We start from the raw sequence: 21,526 nt of genomic DNA on the forward strand, positions 1-21,526 counted from the left end.
CAGTTCACAGGGATAGTGAGAATGCTGGGCAATTATTTAACCTGTTTCTTTTTAAAAATCTAGATAAAAACATGGCACAACACCCAATGGTGATCTTCACAAATATTGTGGACATTTTTTTGTTGTTGTCGTTCTTGTTAGATCCTTTAAAACTGCCTTAAACTCTTAGGTTTTTCTTTTTCCTTTTTCTTCTCTTCCCCTAAATTCCTGAAGCTTCTTTTTAGTCAGTTTTGTTCGCCATCCTCTGGATTCCTGGAAACCATTCTAAATTAGAAAACCTACTTCATTTTTCATCCCCGTTTTATTTTTTCTGGAATAAATAACCCCAGCCTACTTCAGCCTTTTTTCTGTTTCTGAGGATACCATACCAAATATTTTCTTATAATGTATCCCACAGATGAATAGAAGACTGAACTTTTATAATCTAAGCTAAGATGTAGATACCACAGTAAATACCTGCATCTGATTCAAAAGGTCTATGTAGGAATTTAAACTAAATTCTAGCAGAAAAACTCATTTTTCTTTATCAGTGTGATAGAGCCTTCTCATATCATGTGTGAGGCTTCCTGATCAACTGCTAATAAGTTTTAGATTTCTTTGATCTTGCTTATAGTTCTGGTCTTCCTCCAGCTTGGTTCCCAGGTCCAAACACTACATATGTTATCATTTTGGAGGTTCAGAGTGTCCCGACAGAACATTATTTTTAATATTCATGGTAAACATTCAGCCAAACCTACTGTAGATTTATAATAGCACTGCTGAGTCTCATTCCAAAATAAATAGCAGGAAAAGCTTATTTCCCAGTATTCCTGGAGTAGACTTCATGGTAAAGTTTGCTAGGCTGGGATGAAAATCTGTTATCCATTGTGGCTTTTGTATCAGCTTTCCAAGTTAAAGCAATAACTTATTAAGCTTTTTTCTCCTGATTGATTATTTTGACATATAATGATTTTTGGCAGTTGATTTTGGAGTGAGTGCCCAGGTGAGCAGAACTAATGGAAGAAGGAATAGTTTCATTGGGACACCATACTGGATGGCACCTGAGGTGATTGACTGTGATGAGGACCCAAGACGCTCCTATGATTACAGAGTGAGTGTGAGAATTCAGACAGTGGAAATTACAATTTGGAAAGGATTTTTGATTAACATTTATTTTTAATGATAAAACAAAAAATAAAAAGCAGGCAGCTCCACATTTTACATTAAATGCTAGTAGGAAATACAAGCCTCTATTTCAGTAAGTGGTTTGATTATATTCATAAAATAATATTTTCTAAGAATGTGGACAAAGTATATACCACTGAGAGTTACCTGCATTTGAGGCAGAATGTGTGGTTTATGTTGCTTGCAACCTATTGGTAAAAATATTATATAATGTGGATTTATATGTATATAAAAATTTAACTTCCAGGAGCAAAGGGCATTGTAAACTTAAAAATGAATAAATGTAAAGCCAATTATTAACCCCCACAGTAACTTAGCTCCAGAAAAGACAAAAAATAATTTGATTACTCAGGGTAATGGAGAAAATCCTTGGCATGTTTCACTTCCAAAACCACAGAAAATCAGTGTAATAGACAAATTAAGTAACAATTCATGCTATTTATTAAAATTTCCACTGAAACTGCAATTTGAACAATATACATATATCCATGTACACATTTCAAAAGGTTGATGTGGAAAGAAAACTCTGCATTTGCTATAGACTGGAAAAACCTCACTCACTCTCCACATAAGTCCAAACAATTAATTGTGGTCTCCCTGAGTGGAACCTAGGACTCAATACTTGAAGTTGATTAAGATTCATCTCTTTTCCCTTTCCTTAAGTGCCCTTTACATGATCTGCAAAATAATTATTTACTGACAGTCTATTATGTTCGGTGCTGTTAGGAGCTACGAAGACTATGGAAGCATGTTCTTCAAGTGGCTTTTTATAAATAATGCTTTATAATTGTATACTTTTTGCAGTCTTCCAAGGACTTTCACCTGTATTCGTTATTTATTTTTAGTTTTTAGCACCATGTAACTGAAAGAAGTCTTAAGCATAGACTATCACAACTCAAGCTAAGAAATCTATAAACTAGGGTTCTAAAAATCCAGTTAACCTCCGAGGCCGCAGATCACCTGAGGTCAGGAGTTCGAGACCAACCTGGCCAACATGGCGAAATGCTGTCTCTACTAAAAATACAAAAAATTAGCCAGGCGTGGTGGCAGGCACCTATAATCCTAGCTACTCGGGAGGCTGAGGCAAGAGAATCGCTTGAACCCAGGAGGCAGAGGTTGCAGTGAGCCGAGATTACACCATCGCACTCCAGCCTGGGCGACAGAGTGAGACTCTGTCTCAAGGAAGAAAAAAAAAGAGAATTCAGTAAACCTGTTTAGGAGTCATTTAGCCAGCCGTTGTATCTCTAGCCCTGTGCCCTTTCCACACTCTGAAGAAAAAAAGTACTAAACAGTTGGTAGTGAAGAGAATTTTCTAGAGTCTTTTTCTAGCCTTAGTTTAGTATATTCCAGGAACTGCTGAAGTACACACACACACACACACACACACATATCAGTCCTATGTAAGTGTATGCTATTGTTATCACCATTTTACTTAGAGTGGAATTAAGGCACAGGGAGTTAAAACATTTGTCCAAGATGATACAACTGGTGGGTCTATGTAATAAAATGTCTTTATGGCAAGTTTCTTTTGGTATTTCAGGTAAAACAATAATATCAATGCATCCAAGATGAACTTTCCTTGCGCTTAACTCCATTCCCTATCAACCTGTTGCGTAGTGAGGTACTGGCTGGTCAGTAGCTCAGATTATGTCTTCCTATAATGTCACTCTATAATAAAGCTTCATTATGGGAAACCCATAAAAGAGCTCTGGCATTGACATCCACACCCCCAGCTAAACATTGTTTTGAGTTTCTAAATACTACCAATTTCCTATTTTTAAGTGACTTTTTTGTCATCTTTGTCTTTGCAGAGTGATGTGTGGTCTGTGGGAATTACTGCCATTGAAATGGCTGAAGGAGCCCCTCGTGAGTAAAAAATGTTTGATATTTGTTAAAGATTAGGGAAACGTACTGTACAAATCATACAAATCTCTCTCTGTCGAAGAAGATGAGATTGCCACTTGTACCACTCAGCTTTCACTGGCCACACAGGTGTCATACTATGTGCCAAACTACGAATGGTGGCCTTTTCAGTGATTACCAAATGCTTTCTTCAGAATAGCTAGATGTGGGTATATAAATCAGCTTGTACTTTTCTTTCTTATAATATCTTATTTTACATTGACTGAGTGTTGTTTCCATTTAGTCTCAGTAGTATTTGGTCCTGACAGTCCTGAGCAACCAGAATAAGGATTCTGGTTGGCATTCCAGTCTATATTTCCTGGTGGAATATTTAGATTCCAGAACATTTACAGTCACACAGTGCTACTGCCTCAGGCTGTGATAGTTGAGAAAATTCTCCAGCATTTCATTGAAATTGAGCTAATGTCAAGAAGTAAGCCTGTTTTTTTTTTCTTCTGGAGTCAATTCAACTTACCTTTGTGCCCTCTTTACTCCTTTCAGCTGCCTCAGTGCCCATTTCATCTTCTTTTCTCTACCTCCCCATCATTTAAATGACCTGTTAGCATCCTGTTCTCTCAAGGCACTGCTTTCTGATAGGAAAGTAAAAATTGAATGTAAACTGGGTATAAGTGATTGATAACCATCTAATGTGTGACTCCAGAGCATGGCATATTTGCTGTCCTTAGTACCTAAAATCCAAAAGTATAAATGACAATGCATCTTTGGTATTGTTGGATGAGAAGTGTAAAGTAATGCCTTCTGAGGTATGGGGAGGGTTGCTTTGCTTTCCCCTCTCCAAAGCAGATCCTATAGGTTCCCATGTTCTTGTATGCTCTATCTGCAAAATGTCCACCCATCAAGTTTTATGAGCTTGAACTATCTTAGCATTTTGTTTCAAGGCCAATGAGAGGAATTTCAAGAAATAGAAATAATGGTAACATAATTGTTGAAAATTCCTGGTATCCCTTGGAATATTAAAGAGGGGCTGGGATAAAGCTAGGACACCTGTGGAGATCATGTTGCTTCTTGCCTGTATTATAATGCCCCCAAATCAGCAAAGTAGCTAAGTTGGGTGAATAAAAAATTAATAATGGAAAATGTTAAACAATAAGAAGATTACATACGACACATATATAAAATTGAAATTATACTGAGGGGATGTGGACTATTCCTCATCATCTCCTGATTATTTCTGTTTTGGAAACATACTTAGATTATGTTAAATTGAGCAGCAGCAACTAATATTTCATATTAATATTGATGCATGGATTTGGTTAGGATACATGCCTGCATTGAGTAGTATCTTTTTTCCATTGTTTCTGAATGCTCCTCACCATGCCTTTCCGGGAAACCAACGTTCTATGTTTTGCAGTTTGTACTTCCTGGGTCACCTTTGTTTGTTTCACTTTTTTTTTTCATTCCAAAATATTAAGTTACGGGAAAAAGTATTGGTGAGCAAACTCACAGGAGTGCAGAGAAGGAGTTTTGCACAGATTACACAAATGGCAAGCTTCTTACAAAAGATAAGTGAAGGCCAGGAGATTTGGAACTCACAAAGGGAGAAAATAGGGCTGGCCTGCCTGGATCAGTAATTGGAGTAATACAACTTTGGTCAAGAGCAGCCCTAAATAGCCTCCCTACTAAAACATTTCTCTTTTACCGGTGTCCTTTGTTGCCTGGAATATTAATTTTGTATGGAAATAATTGTCATCAGTTTAACTGCAGAAATCTTCCAGGTTATGATAATTATTATCTCATAAGGGATGGCCTTCCAAAGTGGCAATTATCTGATAATATCCTCTGAGTTCCAGATAACAAAATTCTCTTCCTTTGGTCTTCCTTTGGTGAGTCTTTTCCAGAGAAGTAAAGAGAGAGAAAGAATAACTTCTCCCTGATAGGATGCCATGGGGCATAGGTTCCCAAACCCTGGGCCACACAGCAGGAGGTGAGCGGCGAGCAAGTGAGCAAGCATTACCACCTGAGCTCTGACTCCTGTCAGATCAGCAACGGCATTAGATTCTTCTAGGAGTGGGAACCCTATTGTGAACTAAGCATGCAAGGGATCTAGGTGGTATATTTCTTATGAGAATCCAACTCATGCCTACTGTTCTGAGATGGAACAGTTTCATCCCCAAACCAACCCCCTACCCCTAGGTCCATGGAAAAATTGTCTTCCACGAAACTAGTCCCTGGTGCCAAAAAGTTTGGGGACCACTGTTGTAGTGGCTCTAGAAAGAGAGAACTGGACACTTGTAAACCAGGAACCCCTTCAGTCCCTAGTTTCTGGGTAGGAATTCAAACAATATGGGGACCTTTATACCAAGGCCAGAACATTTATAGTAATCATCCAAACATCAGAGTATCATAGGTTAATTTTGAATAGATGTGGTTTTTAGTCTCTATCTTTTATAGAAAAGATAATCTGTGCCTGGAGGAGAAGCGGGATAGGATCAACAGTTAACCCTGACACCCCTTTCTTTGCAAAGCTGTACACTAGTCAACTTGCCTTAACCTGGACCATATTTTCCCCTATTTTTGCATTCTCCTTGATATTGTAGATCATTTTAAATATTCTCAATGATGCTTCTTTATAGTCCTACTTCTATCCCTTGTAGTGTCACTCTCTCATACCCCATGTCTGTCTTTACCTGAGTGCATTGTGGCTCAAATCTACCCCTGTCCCATCAAGAGGCCTATTCCTTCAATATTCAGAAGATTCCCTCAGATCTCAACATGTGTTAAGAATAAATCACATTATTTAACCTAATTCAGACTAAGCCCAGTTTAATATGTGTCCAACCCTTCAAGAGATAATGTGATTTTTAAGGGAGGCTTGCTGTTTCAAAGGAATGAGCCTCTAATGATGAACATTTAGGTAGTGTTATGAGATATAGGTTGGAGGGGGCAGTTACTGACATTCCTGAAATTAGACTATATAGGAAACCATAAACAGCTACTGTTGACATAGCTCTTGTACCCACCCTATGCTCCATTCCTTTGTGAACTTTTCCTTTCCGTTAAAGAAAACTTACCTAGTCTGTGTCCTAGCTCTTGACCCCTGAAGATGTTGTCAGTGGACTAACTGTTGCCCAGATGTTAATAAATGACAACTGCTTAATATTGTACCAACTCCCTTACAATAAGTTTAAAGGACAGAAACTGGAGACTGATTGGACATAGTAAAAGAATAAAAAGGGTTAAATATGATCCTGATACTTTGTACTTGGAGCTAATTCTGGCTTCAGTTATAAAAATGCATCTTCTATTAATTTATACCCATGTAATTGAAAACAAAGCTTGGCCTTTAAACAATTGCCTTTGTATAGCCCTAATAAAATCACTCTGTGGAGTTTTTGTCTACTACTATGAAAGGCCAGTTTGTCACTTTAGGTATTTCTGAGGATGCATTTTGGGAGAGAAAGGATGGCTCTATCAAGAGTCATTAATATCAAATTATCCTTACAAGAATGACACACTTGTAATGTTAGATGAAATTGACACTGTGGTTCTCCATTGGGGATTTTTTGCACTGCCAACTTTCTTTAATCAAAACACAAGAGGAAATAAGTGAGACATATTTAAACACTTATAGAAAAAACCAAAATTCCCAAACCAATGAGGTAATTAATTTATATAGCACATATTGGAATAGGTTTTTATTTTTATGCCTGTGTATATGAAAGAGAGAATGAATGTCCAGTAATTTGGCACAGTCTCAAAGTGCCATAGAGTTAACATCTTTGTTATAATATCAATAGCTGATATTTATTTAGCATCTACTACATGTCAGATACTTTTGGGGGGATTTTAAAAATTATTTAAAAAATTTTTGTGCATACATAATAGGTATATATATTTATGAGGTAAATACACTTTTACTTGTAAGTTTCTAATTAATCCTCACAACAATTCTTTGAAGGGATTCCTCCTGCTGCATTTCCTGTTTTTCAGATGAAGAAACCAAGATACAAATAGGCTAGGTAATTTGCCCAGTCACAAAGGTAGAGCTAGGTTTGAACCCAGATGATCTTACTCTAGGGGGTGTATTCTTAACAGTTGCACTATACCTATTTTTTTTTCTAGAACTCTCAGCTTCCAAAACAGATTCTTCTAAGCTTTCTAAACTACTAAATCATTGTTCTTTAAATATTATTGTACTAAGCTAGTAGTCTGGTTGAATTTTTCAGTCTGTAATTACATATTCCAATTTTATAACTAAATACCTGCAATACAAAAACATAGAAGTGTGCTTGTTTCACTTTCAGTTAACTTTTCTAGATATAAATTATCAACTATACATTTCAAATATTTTGTCTAGTTTATTATTAATTTATCCTACTTGGTGATAGTGAAACTTGAGAATCTTATATATTGCAACATTGCGTTAAAACGAGCTTTTCTTTTTCTTTTGAAATACATTCTTTTGTATCTATTTGTCCCTTAGTGTCTACTCAACATAATATGTGAAAGATCACTGAGAATCCCCTCTGGAATAAGGAGTGTGTTCTTTAGTTACCCTTCTCATTCTTTCTAAATTTATCTATTTCCCTTTGCAGCTCTGTGTAACCTTCAACCCTTGGAAGCTCTCTTCGTTATTTTGCGGGAATCTGCTCCCACAGTCAAATCCAGCGGATGGTAAAGATGAATGTCTTAATCTCCTAATTACATTGACTTGACATTTTTATGTTAGCAAAGAAGTTTTAATTCATTTGGTCAGTCCTGCTGCACCATCCTGGTTGGACAATATTTCCTAAAGTCTAATATCTTAACTGGGAGGTCTAAATGACCAGTTTTCATTAAGAGGTAGCTAGCCAACTATAAATAAGTAATATCCTCTATAGTATTTTCTGATGATATTACTGTACTGCCATTAATGGGCATGTTCAGTTGTTTCCCCAGTAATGGGATGAACTGATGGCAACTATTTGTGAAGTTTCTTGTGTTGCTTGTATAGGCAGTCAGTTATATGCAGCCCTGTTGATTAGTACATTAAACCAAACACACACAGACCTAGAGCAGAAGACTTGTTCTCCCAGGGCACTTACATGCCAGCTAAACTTGGGAATCCTTCTCTCTGAAGCTTGTTGATCTTGTACCTGAAACTCTTGCTTATTATTAGTTTTTATTGCTTTCCCTGGTAGAAGTGGTGACTGTGATTTGATTGTTAACATTCTGCATTGGAATTCAATTTAACCCTTTCCATGGATTCAGTTTTTATGGCCACATCTGTTTCCATGGGTCATTTTACAAGATTAGTTAGTCCTGGTGCTTTTAACATCCTATTTTTGGATCATTATATTCAGTCCTCTGTAGTTAAAACTGGATGTAGTCAAATGAAAAATACAGAGTATGACTGCTGTGGGCCGATCAATCTAGTCTTGCAGACTACATATATCACATTAACCATTTAATCATCATATCTGCACTTGAGTTTTTACCAGGTACATACAGTTAACTCATTGAAACTTCTACTGTAATTTAGATGGAATATGCTATTGACTCTTGCTTCTTTTTCTGAGGTCTAAATGGCCTCACTTTATAACGTATGTTGCCAAACTGCAGGATATTTGGCAATTGAGAAGACAATAATACCTAAAGGCAACTCTCTCCAAATATGATTTTCAGAGAGGCATGTGGGTGGTGGTGGGAAGAGGTCTGACAGGACTGAGAACACTTTTTTTTCCTCTCTTTGACTCATTTTTTAGGTCCCGTAAGTTCCACAATTTCATGGAAAAGTGTACGATAAAAAATTTCCTGTTTCGTCCTACTTCTGCAAACATGCTTCAACACCCATTTGTTCGGGATATAAAAAATGAACGACATGTTGTTGAGTCATTAACAAGGCATCTTACTGGAATCATTAAAAAAAGACAGAAAAAAGGTAGAATCTGTTAAGTTTTATTTTACTGAAACGAATATTCAGAGTTTATTCATGTATTGTTTCCAGGAAAAAGTAATATTTGTTTAAGACTTAGATTGAAAATAAAACTTCTGAGGCCTTTGATATTTAGTTTTGCCAATAATATGCCATGTGCTCTTATTTAATTTTCTCTTGCGTGTGTGTGTGTGTGTGTGTGTGTGTGTGTGTGTATAGTTACTAATTCTTGCCAGTTACACCTGGAAAATGTTCATATTTACGAAGACCTTGAAAGCATCCAATAAAGTTTTGTGATATGCCAATTTTAAGTAACTAACTAAATAAAATAAATAAAAGATAAAAGGTAACAAAATGTATATCTTGCTTTTTTTTCAGCTGGTATTTTGGCTCTACAAGAGATAAATGGATTTGTAATTAACCATTTATTCACTGCTAATTTTGAAGTAGTATTTGTGCACCATACAAAGCTTGTTTTATGTACTAAACTCCAAATATAAAATATAATTAAAGGAACCGATTTATACAAATAAACATAAACTTCTGTCTATTAATAAAAGTGAACTTCTATTAAAAATGGCAGGATTTGCAGTGAGCCAAGATCGTGCCACTGCACTCCAGCCCGGGTGACAGAACAAGACGCTGCCTCAAAAAAATAAAAATAAAAGTGCCAGGATGGATTTTCACCAAGTCCAGAAGAAGCCCCTGGGAAGTCCTAACTTTATATATTATGTTACATATTCCACATTTGATTTTGCGGACCATAGGCAGAGTTGAGAGTAACAATGGAATGTAAAAGGGAAAACTTGAAAAAGCAGGCATCCTCAGATCAGCTGTGGGATTGATTGTAGTGGGGCTTGTTTTATCTATACATGTATCATGTTTTGAGGCAAGGAGCAGCAAGAATTTATTTACCTATGGTAATGAAGTTATTCAGCCAACTTTACAGAGGCCAGCCAGTTTCAAATGGGTTCAGGAAAACCACACATCTATTTGGTAATTTGCTAATTTCCAGAATTGCAAAATTTCCAAAATGTTACCTGTAGGAAAAGTTCCATTTATATGGAAGTTACACTAAAGATATAAATATAGTTGCCCTGAACATTTTAATATAGGAAATTCAAAATAAAACTCTTGTTTGTAATCTTCTATATTTCAGTAGTCACAGTACAGCTGATGATAGGAAAGAAGCTGAATGTTTTCAATGTGTTTAGTGTAAAACACAGAATTAAGAATTTGCCTTCTCATTGAAAAGACCAAATATCAACCTCAAGCCACAAAGTCCTTACATCTAGAGCCCACAGCTGTAAGCCATGCTCACCACTATTTAGAGTTTCTCTTGTCTCATTCTCCCTTTGTCCCATTCTCTCTTCTTCCTCTTTAGAATTGCAGAAATCAAGTTGCTAAATTTTCTCTGTTCAGAGAAATTAATCTGCATGCAATAGCTATATTGTGCTGCAAAAGTGGGCCTAGAAACTAGAATATGGTCTACATCACAAACCAAGTACTTTTGAAGGGCTACCTTCTTGCCCTTGTAATTCACTCCACATCCTAAGAAGCAGAGGGAACAAGGTGATTAAGTGGATAACATGCTTATCTGCTGACTGTTTATGCATTATGTTTTTCTCTTTCGTAAAAAAAGGAATACCTTTGATCTTTGAAAGAGAAGAAGCTATTAAGGAACAGTACACCATGAGAAGATTCAGGTGCGTTCCACAAATTGCATATATAATTTGATGATAGCAATTCACATAAGGCCGTTGATTCCATACTGTTGCCTTTGGTTCAGAAAGACTTAATTCTTTCTGATACAACAAATAAGAAATCTCTGTTTTTAAGAGATATTGAGTGAAAATGTGAGAATTCTTTATTACTACCCAAAGACTCCTTAATATCTGGCAAGTGAAGATCAAGTAGATATCATATTTCATTAATAATTGAATACATTAGTAATACAAATGTTACCTGAAGAATATTTCAGACATCAAGGGAATGATTTCAGAAAGGTTTACTGAAGGTATCTTCATTGCAGAAAATGTCCATCTTTTAAAGTAAAAACAATGCCCCTGAATGGCTCCATTCCACTAAAAATTCTAATTGTATGCCAATCATTTGTGTGTTTATTTTAGAGGACCCTCTTGCACTCACGAGCTTCTGAGATTGCCAACCAGCAGCAGATGCAGACCACTTAGAGTCCTGCATGGGGAACCCTCTCAGCCAAGGTGGCTACCTGATCGAGAAGAGCCACAGGTCCAGGCACTTCAGCAGCTACAGGGAGCAGCCAGGGTATTCATGCCACTGCAGGCTCTGGACAGTGCACCTAAGCCTCTAAAGGGGCAGGCTCAGGCACCTCAACGACTACAAGGGGCAGCTCGGGTGTTCATGCCACTACAGGCTCAGGTGAAGGCTAAGGCCTCTAAACCTCTACAAATGCAGATTAAGGCACCTCCACGACTACGGAGGGCAGCCAGGGTGCTCATGCCACTACAGGCACAGGTTAGGGCACCTAGGCTTCTGCAGGTACAGTCCCAGGTATCCAAAAAGCAGCAGGCCCAGACCCAGACATCAGAACCACAAGATCTGGACCAGGTACCAGAGGAATTTCAGGGTCAAGATCAGGTACCCGAACAACAAAGGCAGGGCCAGGCCCCTGAACAACAGCAGAGGCACAACCAGGTGCCTGAACAAGAGCTGGAGCAGAACCAGGCACCTGAACAGCCAGAGGTACAGGAACAGGCTGCCGAGCCTGCGCAGGCAGAGACTGAGGCAGAGGAACCTGAGTCATTACGAGTAAATGCCCAGGTATTTCTGCCCCTGCTATCACAAGATCACCATGTTCTGTTGCCACTACATTTGGATACTCAGGTGCTCATTCCAGTAGAGGGGCAAACTGAAGGATCACCTCAGGCACAGGCTTGGACACTAGAACCCCCACAGGCAATTGGCTCAGTTCAAGCACTGATAGAGGGACTATCAAGAGACTTGCTTCGGGCACCAAACTCAAATAACTCAAAGCCACTTGGTCCGTTGCAAACCCTGATGGAAAATCTGTCATCAAATAGGTTTTACTCACAACCAGAACAGTCACGGGAGAAAAAATCAAAAGTTTCTACTCTGAGGCAAGCACTGGCAAAAAGACTATCACCAAAGAGGTTCAGGGCAAAGTCATCATGGAGACCTGAAAAGCTTGAACTCTCGGATTTAGAAGCCCGCAGGCAAAGGCACCAACGCAGATGGGAAGATATCTTTAATCAGCATGAGGAAGAATTGAGACAAGTTGATAAAGTAAGAATTTTTGATATTTTTACTCTGAGTCAAAAATGAAGAGAAAATGTGATAGCTCATGCGGATGTTTTTTCTCAGTAAAACCAAATGAAATAAATATTCCTTGTGTTCTACAGAAGATATACTAAATAATTTGTACTTCAAATAAATTTTCATGAAATTTCTAGATAATTGTAACTAAATATGAGAAAAATATTTTTCAGTATCTCTACTGAAATATAGCTTTAATTATTAGTTTTCTGTCTATTATTCTTTAACCAATAAAGTGTCAACGAATGCACATTAAAAATTACTATTTTGGATCTTTAAAAATTACTTTCATAGCTTAAAATTTCAAAGATAACTCATCAAAAATAAGCACAAAACAAAATTTGCTTTTGTTACTCTAACCTTTAAGTTAGTTTATTCTTTCTTCCAATAGAATGCCAAACTATACTATTTGAGTGAATTACACTCATTTTTGTACTACAGGATGTTTAAATCAAGGTTAAAATGAGAAGGCAAAGCAGTTTCCAAAATATTTTGTATATGGTTACCATATTTATGACTTGTTTCACTAATTTGCTGCCCGTTTTACATAATTAATCAATTATGTGGCCTCACAGAACGTGAAACAATTTACAAATTATTCTCTGTGTTAGAAGACCAACAGGTTCGTATGCCCACTGCATAGTAACAGACCAATTACACATGCATCAAGAATGCAGCAGAAGAGTTTAATGATCAGCAGGGCATGGAGTGAGGAGGTGGGGAGGAGACCCTCAAATCCATCTCCTGGAGGAGTTCTGGGATGGGGTTTTTAAGGGGATTGTAGAGGGTGAGGTGCTGGATAATTGGAGTTGTTGATTGGTCAGGGTAAGGTTGATGGTCCTTGAAATCATCAGGATGTGGAAACTGCATTTTTTGATGAGTCAGCCTCTTGTGGGGTCCTTCAGACCAGTTGGCGTCAGTGGGGTCCTTCAGACCAGTTGATTAACAATAGTTTCACTGGTATGCAAGACCTGAAGAAATATCTCAAAGGAAAAACAACATTTCATAATGTTCAAGTTGTTATCTACAGAGCAGTTAAGGGGAATGATGATGTTGCAACAAGGTCTACGTGATTCTAGGAAAATAGGCGACAAACATCTATTGAGGAAGGAGGTCAGAGAGCAAGCTGACCTAAGGATTAATGCTAAACGTGCTGCAAGCTTGGTATATTTTTGTTTCTTCCCCTCTCTTCTTCTGTGATTAATTTTATAAGTTAATAAGGGTGGTTTCATCTGTACCCTTTTGAAATGTGGAATACAGTGTGTTAAACTCCATTTTATCTAAGAACAGTCACTAAAACGTAATTGTTTCAAAAATCCTTTAATAAAAAGTGAATATAATTTTACTGGAGTTATTGAATTTAATCTGGTGGATTCTAAAGTGATAATGAAGAATTATGGGCTTGATAACAAATTAATGAGGTTAGATAAGGTTAGGGGAGCAGTTGTTTTCTAATACTCCCCACATCCATTTGTGTAAAAGGAATCATTGTGATGATCCTAACTTATACCCTTTTATCCACATCTATTTACCCAATAATAATCATTGTAATAATTACAAATGAATTTTATCTGAGTATCTAGATAAGGAATTCTTTGAGTTTGTGCACATTGAGCCAATTAAACAAATGCTAATTTGTTGACATGTTTAACATGAGAAAAGGTAGGAGCAGCAAGAGAAGCAAGGCCCAAAAGGGAAAATGGATGTCTAGTTCTCAGAGAAAAAGGGAACTATAAAGAGCAAGAAACTAGATGGAGAAAAGGGAGGTTTAAGTCTAGAATGGTGACATTTGGCAAAAACTAGCTCATCTAAAATGCTAATGATTATTCTCGATGAACCCTAGTAATCAATTAGATCTAATGGGTTTTGCATTTATGAATAAGACTTTTATTGATCTCTGAAAGATTCAGTGATACCAGCATGACACACACTTATTGTCATTTATTGTTTTAAACATATATGTGGAAAGCCATTCTAAAATTTTTAAAAGTCAATAAATAATAGTTACCAATCTCATGACTCTAGGATATTGTACAAGCATTTATATCTTTATATGTGGTCGTTGAAGAAAATATAAAGGAAAAGAAAATTATTGATAATATAGTCAAAGTCACAGATCTTCATGATACCTGAAATTTTATTAGAGTTGAGAGACATAGGTGGGTGCTTTAAGTCACCAGCAGGAAACAAAAAATGCATTTTTATTAATCTTTCAGTTGAAGAGATAATATTGATTGGATTAAAGGGGAAAACAGTTTCCTAAAGTCCTAGATCTCAATTAGGGAGAAATATTTGCACCACTGTATTACAGATCTTCCATTGCTCAGGAAGACCAAACTTTGGTTATAATAGCTTGGTAAATGTGACAGTTAGTTTGGTGTTATCAGTCAATCAAGTTTTAGGCCAGAGATTCTTAACCTGGACCCTGTAGATGAACTTCAGGAGGTCAGCAATCCACCAGAAAATATATGTAATAGGTATGTCTATATGCAATTTTCTGTGGACAGTCTATAGCATTTCTCAGATTCTGAAAGGGATCCAGAACCAAACACTATTAGAAACTACTGGTTTAAATCATTTTTAATATTTGGATATTATTCTTTTAAATTGTGTATTATTTTAAATTATATATTATATAATACATATAAACAACTCAGCATTAAGATGATGAAGTTGTTCCTATCACTTGCATTTTAACAACAATTAAAACAATTACTTTCCTTTTTGTTTCAAAGGACAAAGAAGATGAATCATCAGACAATGATGAAGTATTTCATTCGATTCAGGCTGAAGTCCAGATAGAGCCATTGAAGCCATACATTTCAAATCCTAAAAAAATTGAGGTAAATTTTTCAATATGAGTTGTTGTGACATTAGTAAGAACCCAGAACAGTGGTTCTTAAACTTTTTGGTCTCAGTGTCCCTTTATACTCTTAAACATTGAGGACCTCAAAAAGCTTTCATTTTTTACATGGGTTGTATCATTTGATATTTAATTTATTAAAAGTTAAAACTGAAAAACATTTAAAATATTAATTCATTTAAAAGGAATGAAACTATTACATGTTAACATAAGAAACACATTTTTAATGAAAAAACTGTATTTTCCCAAAACAAACTTTTAGAGAGATTGACATTGTTTTACTTTTTTGTAAGTCTCTTAAATCTATCTTGCTTAATGAAAAACAGCTAGATTCTCACATCTGCTTCTGCATTCAATCTGTTGCCATGTGTTGTTTTGGTTGAAGTATACGAATAAAAGCTGGCTTCTCACATATAGGTAGTGGGAAAGAGTCAATTTTCATAGATTGCTTAGATAATTGAGTAAATTATTGAATAATGTACCAAAACTAGAGAAGTGGAATCTAAAACCATATCAATGAAATGTTGTATATTCAGTTAATAATAAAACTCATTGATCTATCTTATGCTATGAATAGATGTTTTGCTTATGCATGATTTTTAACTTCATGCATTGATCAGTTGGAAAATACTGGTTCACTTTGTATATAGATCTTCCCAGACATTTACATGTTTCATTATACAATATCAAAAAAACAGCATTTGTTAATGTTACCATCAAGTTCATCATAAAAGTTACTGAGTGTTGTTAAGTTGTCAAGTGCTTGGTGGGAGATATGTTTGAAAATTCTAATTTTCCTTTGCAAGCTCAAATTTTATCATTGCTAAATTGTAGCATCATTTTTTCCCCTTAAATTGACAGGTTTACTTTATTCATTAAAAATAAAATGTCTACCAAATACCCAGAGTTTAAATAATCATAGTTTGTCAGTCTTTCTTTAAGCAAAAATATTGTACATGAAAAATTCTGGCAGTTTCGTTTTGTAACACAAACACACAGATATTTTTCCTTGATTAGCTCTGGTCTGGAATGCAGTTTGTGACAGGGTCTGGGACATTTAATCTATGTTTTGTTTTGTTTTGTTTTGTTTTACAATTATAAGAATAATTAAGTTAGTCCTAGTGTCCATTTTGACTTCTGTTTTCATGACTATATTAATAGTATCCTATTTAGAACATATATTGGTGAGGCCGGAGTTGTAAGTTTTCTTGTCTAGAAAAGATAGCATCATCATCATAGCCAGTATTCCTAATAGCCAGCCATCTAAAACAATCTTTTTGTAGATTGTTTTGAACAATCAAGTAGATTAGGTGAGTGTGTGAAGAACTCAAACTCTTGCCTTATTGATGGTGCGTCAGGAGCCTCATTGTTGCTCCTAATCAGCACAAGATGTTACACAGGAGTCTACTATGAAGTCTTTTATGGACAACTCTCATTTTTAAGTACAATTCCCCTAATACGAACAGTCCTCTGAAGTTAATAACAAAGAGTATGGTTTTATAAATACTAACCACTGGCAGAAGGAACATAAGCCAGACTTTATTATATAATTAGAAGAGGCAATATGTCTTTTTCTTTGCCTTATTAAATGACTTTAATCAAACTCACAGGTAATAATTATTACCTTAAGCCTGACACTTTAAGCAGGAAATGTAATGAGGTGTGTCTGATTTCAAATACATCATTACCTTAGTATATGCTATTCTTACTAATCATTTTCTTCTCCCCAGTTTTGAAATTAAATACAGCCAATTTATATTAGGAATTATATTTTTTATTTTTGGCCGTTACCTATTTTGAGTAATTTTTGCCTCCAGTAGTGACAATAAACTTCCTAAGATCAGCTTCATAAGCCAAAAGTCCCCGACTGGGTCATATGATACCAATTATATGAAATGAAAGTGGAAAAAAATAGGCAGATACTTACCCTCACCTACTTGTCTCTCGGAGTGTAGAGAGAGCCTTGATAAGCCACTTCATAAAGAAAAAATAGTGTACTAAGGCTACTCTAGTTTCTAGAAAGTAAAGAATGAGTTTATCAGCATGCATATGCTAGATTAAAAAAGTAACACTCTTAAATTTCCTTTTTAAAGAATCTAGTATGACTGCCTTATTGCATGTCAGAATGACCTATGTTTTGGGCAGCTAAAACTTCTTTGAGTAGAAACCTGTTGATACAAGTCTTAGTGAGGCAAGGCAACATTCCCTGGCCCTGTCTACCAATGTTGGCAGAAAGTAAAATTCCCCCATTGGTGGAAGCTGGCTTATTATATGCACCCTTTCTTGAGTATTTGGCTATATTCAATGATTGTATGATTAGTAAAATGCAAATTAATCTATTTAGAGTTGAAACAGTACTTGGAACACTAATTATGATAGTACAGTCAAATTGTAAAGCAGAAAAACATACTTTCTTACTTTCTTAAAGATGGGACACTGTTGACTAGAGAGATTTTAATGAAATGTATGTATGTGTGTGTGACAACTTTTGAAAATCTAGGGTTAGCTTAAAAGGATGAGTGTGTAAGAATTAGAACTTAAATTCTGAGTAAGAAGTTTAAACTTGATATAAAAAGCAATGTGATAACATGGAAAGAACATTAAATTAGAAGTTGGGAGACCTGCATTCTGATTTTAGACGTTCCTTTCACTTGACATAAAATTATTAGAAAAGTCATTTTCCCTCTTTAGGCTACAGATTCCTCAACAATAAATTAAGATTTTGATTATATGAGCTCCAGAATCTGTTCCTATACTAAAGATCAAATATACCATCAGAAATTATGGTTAAGCAAGTCTAATGTTGTAAGTCATTATGAAATAGAATCTGTTTATTAAAATCATATTTTATAAGTTAGATTTTAGGAAAATATATATGAAGACAGGCATTTTCCCACAAATTAATAGCTCAGTACAATTTATGATCAAGAATTCTACTGAAGTATTGCATTGTGTCTTTAAGGTTCGAGAGAGATCTCCTTCTGTGCCTAACAACCAGGATCATGCACATCATGTCAAGTTCTCTTCAAGGTATGTGTCTTTGATTTCTATATTAAAATTATTCATAATTATCAAATGGAAAATTAAAAATTATTTCATTGATAATACACTTTGTGAAGTCAACTAAAATATCCGTGACAACATCATCACCATTGACTTTATTGGCCCACATTGAAAACCTTAACTGCAATGATCCATTACCTATATCTTTCATATTTGGTCATACTGCAGTCTCTGTGATATTTAGTTTGCTAAATAGATGGCACGGTTCACAATTTTAAAAAGAAACAATAATAACAAATACTTTGACAGTATTCAATTAGTGGTCGATGATAAAAAGACATGAAATTTCAAGTGAATTTTCACACATGTGCTGCATGATAAAACACACACACCAATTGTCTTTAACTTCAGAAGCTAATGCCACAGAATGGGTAAGCCTAAAAATGTCCTATAGTCAAAATCAAATCTAAAACTCAATATTATATAAATAAAATATCATATATAATATTCATACCAGTCACTGTATTTTTTAATCTTTGTAATATTGGTGATCTTCAATAATTTTCAAAGATCACGTTCCATATGTCAGATATTGTGTGCATTCTGTTATATTTGAAAACTAAATTTTAAGGTAGATTTTTTAAGAAAGTCACACCCCCTCCAGCCCCAACTCACAATAGAGAGAACTTAGCCTATATTGATTCACTTAGTCAGTAAATATTTATTGAACACTCACTATATTCAAGATATTGGACAGTATGGCCAGATGGCATACAGTTAATGTTATGTAGTATATATTTTCTTGCTTGATTACTTTAAAAACCCCATACAATTATGTCTTCAGATTTAACTGGAGTGCAGAAATCTTGAAAAATTGTAAAGCAAGACTGCGAACTTTTTTTCTCTGCACTCAATGAATGGATTGTCATGGTCGATCTGACCTCAAAGGAAAGAAACCAGTTTAGTTTTGAGTAGTTGGTTTTGGTATCATGGAACATGACTTTAATAAAATCCAATATATAAAATCCATACTTGGTGTTAAACTCAGAGTAACTGTTCACTTTACAAAAGGATTTTGAATTTATGAATAACAAATATGTTGCCTTTAAATATAGTTAAATTTAAAAAGTTAACTTAAATGAAACTCAAATCTTTCCGGAAATTTGGGGCCATGGAAAAAAGTTTGTCTATTCCAGGCCTAAATCAATAACCAAAGTCCTTCCCATATAGAAATACCAAAATAACTGTAAAATTTAGTAGCATTAGTCCAAAGAAACTCTCTAAATATTCTTTAAATTTGAATAGTAAGAACGAAAGTGCTCTATTTTTCTGTCAGTGTAGCTATCTAAATCCGGAATGGGACGTTAAAAACATTAATTTCAAGCATTTAAAATCTGGATAATAACAATAGAATATATGACATAACAGTAACTTGTTTATTATGTTAAAATACTCACATACACTATAAGGTTATGTTTATTGCTGTGTTACTCAGGTAAAATATTGTCTGAATGTTAGCTTTAAAAGCTTACAGAAATTTTTAGAAATTAATATATATATAAAGGAAACATATACTCTATGAAAACATATTTTTCTTATTTTGGAAATCGTTACTCTATTCTAGACAAAATAGCAAGTTTGGGGGAAAATGGAAACTGGAAATTATTACTCAAGTTATACTTCTTTTTCAGTTTGATATGTACCCATATATTTAAACAAAACTTTGTGTTGGACTTTATGTTGAGTTGTACATTCCCTTTATGAATGTTAGGACATGGCACATGCTTTTCTGTCTTTTCATTAGCGTTCCTCAGCGGTCTCTTTTGGAACAAGCTCAGAAGCCCATTGACATCAGACAAAGGAGTTCGCAAAATCGTCAAAATTGGCTGGCAGCATCAGGTGATTCAAAGCACAAAATTTTAGCAGGCAAAACACAGAGCTACTGTTTAACAATTTATATTTCAGAAGTCAAGAAAGAAGAATTTCAAGAAGGAATGAATCAAAAGTGTCAGGGAGCCCAAGTAGGATTAGGACCTGAAGGCCATTGTATTTGGCAATTGGGTGGTCAGTGGTGGCCTTTGAGAAATGGAAAATAATTTTTCTGAATTTTCTTCTTTTTGTTGGGTAGTAGTTAGGAATGTGTCTAAGAAGGCGGGGGGAGTCAGCTTTATTAGGTTTCTATACCACGTAAGAAAAGTATGGTAAAGAAACTTGAGAGAGACCTCTCCAGCAGGCTAAAATTTATAGGTAGCAATTAGAATATTGTATGGAGGAGTTGTGAGTGTGTGTTTCATTTATCAGTTGGTTACTTCACCTCTCCAAAACAGGACAATATCTCATAAATATCCCTAAATGTTAGAGTGATGGTTTTACTCAAAATACATGAACAATTAATCTATCAAATCATAGAAAATAACTTCAAAAGTTGTGATGTGAATTTCAAAAAAGTATTTTAAGATGTGCTTTTGAGAGAGTTTAAATGAATTATAGATTTATGGAATATTAGGATAAACAAAGCCAAAAGTTGTGCCATGGATCATGCAATCTGGCATTATCCAGTTTTAAGCAATCCAGGTAAGTTAAGCAAGGGAAAAATGGCTGATTGAGTTGCTGATATGTAAAAATATAGTATACTGATTTTATTAAAATGTTAATAATAAAAATGATACAGATGTACTTCACTTTTTGAAAAGTGAATATTTGAAGATCAAAACTTAAAACACATTATTCTTCTTAAGTGACTCAGATTATGGCAGAGTTCTTTTAAATAGCACTGTCTCCTCATACACAAATACTATGTTGTGAAAATTAGATAAGCCTGAGTGAAAAGCAAATTTTTAAAATTTTTTTCCCAGAGTCTTTTCTTTCTGGCTTGACTATGGCTAATTTTGCTAATACAGGGCAAACAACTAAAAATTTAAGGTTTATTCATGTGACATTTTTGAAATAAGGAAATTCTGGATTAGATCCCAAAGCAGTCATAGCATTGATAGAAGGGAGAAGGCATCTGTGCAGATAATAGCTAAATGTCTTTTCAGCTCCAAATTTCTTTTATTTTATTGTTTATGCTACATAGACCATTTGATATTCTCATGAAATTATATGCTTCATTATGGAGGAAATCTCAGAGCACCTTACTATAAATTTGTCTCAGAATCTTAGTGCACTCACTTGAACTTATTTGGTCTACTAACATACCAAAAGACTTAAAAGAAAATGGTTTCCTGAAAAAAAAAAAAAGCACAAGTACAACAGTGTCAGACGATGGGGACACAAATTTTAGCATGTGTTCAGTGTAGTGTTCTCAAAGGACAGCAGTATTTGCAAATATATGTCTTTTGGAGTTGGAGTATTTATACTTTGGCTATGTATACCAAGACTGAAAATAAGAGGGACAATAGTAT

At 35.2% G+C, this 21,526-nt stretch overlaps 1 protein-coding gene across 1 annotated transcript in view; it reads left to right on the forward strand.

The window, feature by feature from the left end:
• Positions 1-21,526, forward strand: part of NRK (Nik related kinase) — a 136,832-nt gene that overhangs the window by 76,343 nt on the left and 38,963 nt on the right. The window contains exons 8-16 of the mRNA XM_063601537.1: positions 960-1,090; positions 2,976-3,030; positions 7,623-7,701; positions 8,772-8,947; positions 10,584-10,647; positions 11,071-12,226; positions 14,992-15,099; positions 18,082-18,149; positions 19,927-20,021. Coding sequence (XP_063457607.1) covers positions 960-1,090; positions 2,976-3,030; positions 7,623-7,701; positions 8,772-8,947; positions 10,584-10,647; positions 11,071-12,226; positions 14,992-15,099; positions 18,082-18,149; positions 19,927-20,021 — 1,932 coding nt within the window. The remainder of the gene's footprint in view (positions 1-959; positions 1,091-2,975; positions 3,031-7,622; positions 7,702-8,771; positions 8,948-10,583; positions 10,648-11,070; positions 12,227-14,991; positions 15,100-18,081; positions 18,150-19,926; positions 20,022-21,526) is intronic.

This window comes from Pan paniscus, chromosome X (genome assembly GCF_029289425.2).
Source record: "Pan paniscus chromosome X, NHGRI_mPanPan1-v2.0_pri, whole genome shotgun sequence".
NCBI lineage: Eukaryota > Metazoa > Chordata > Mammalia > Primates > Hominidae > Pan > Pan paniscus.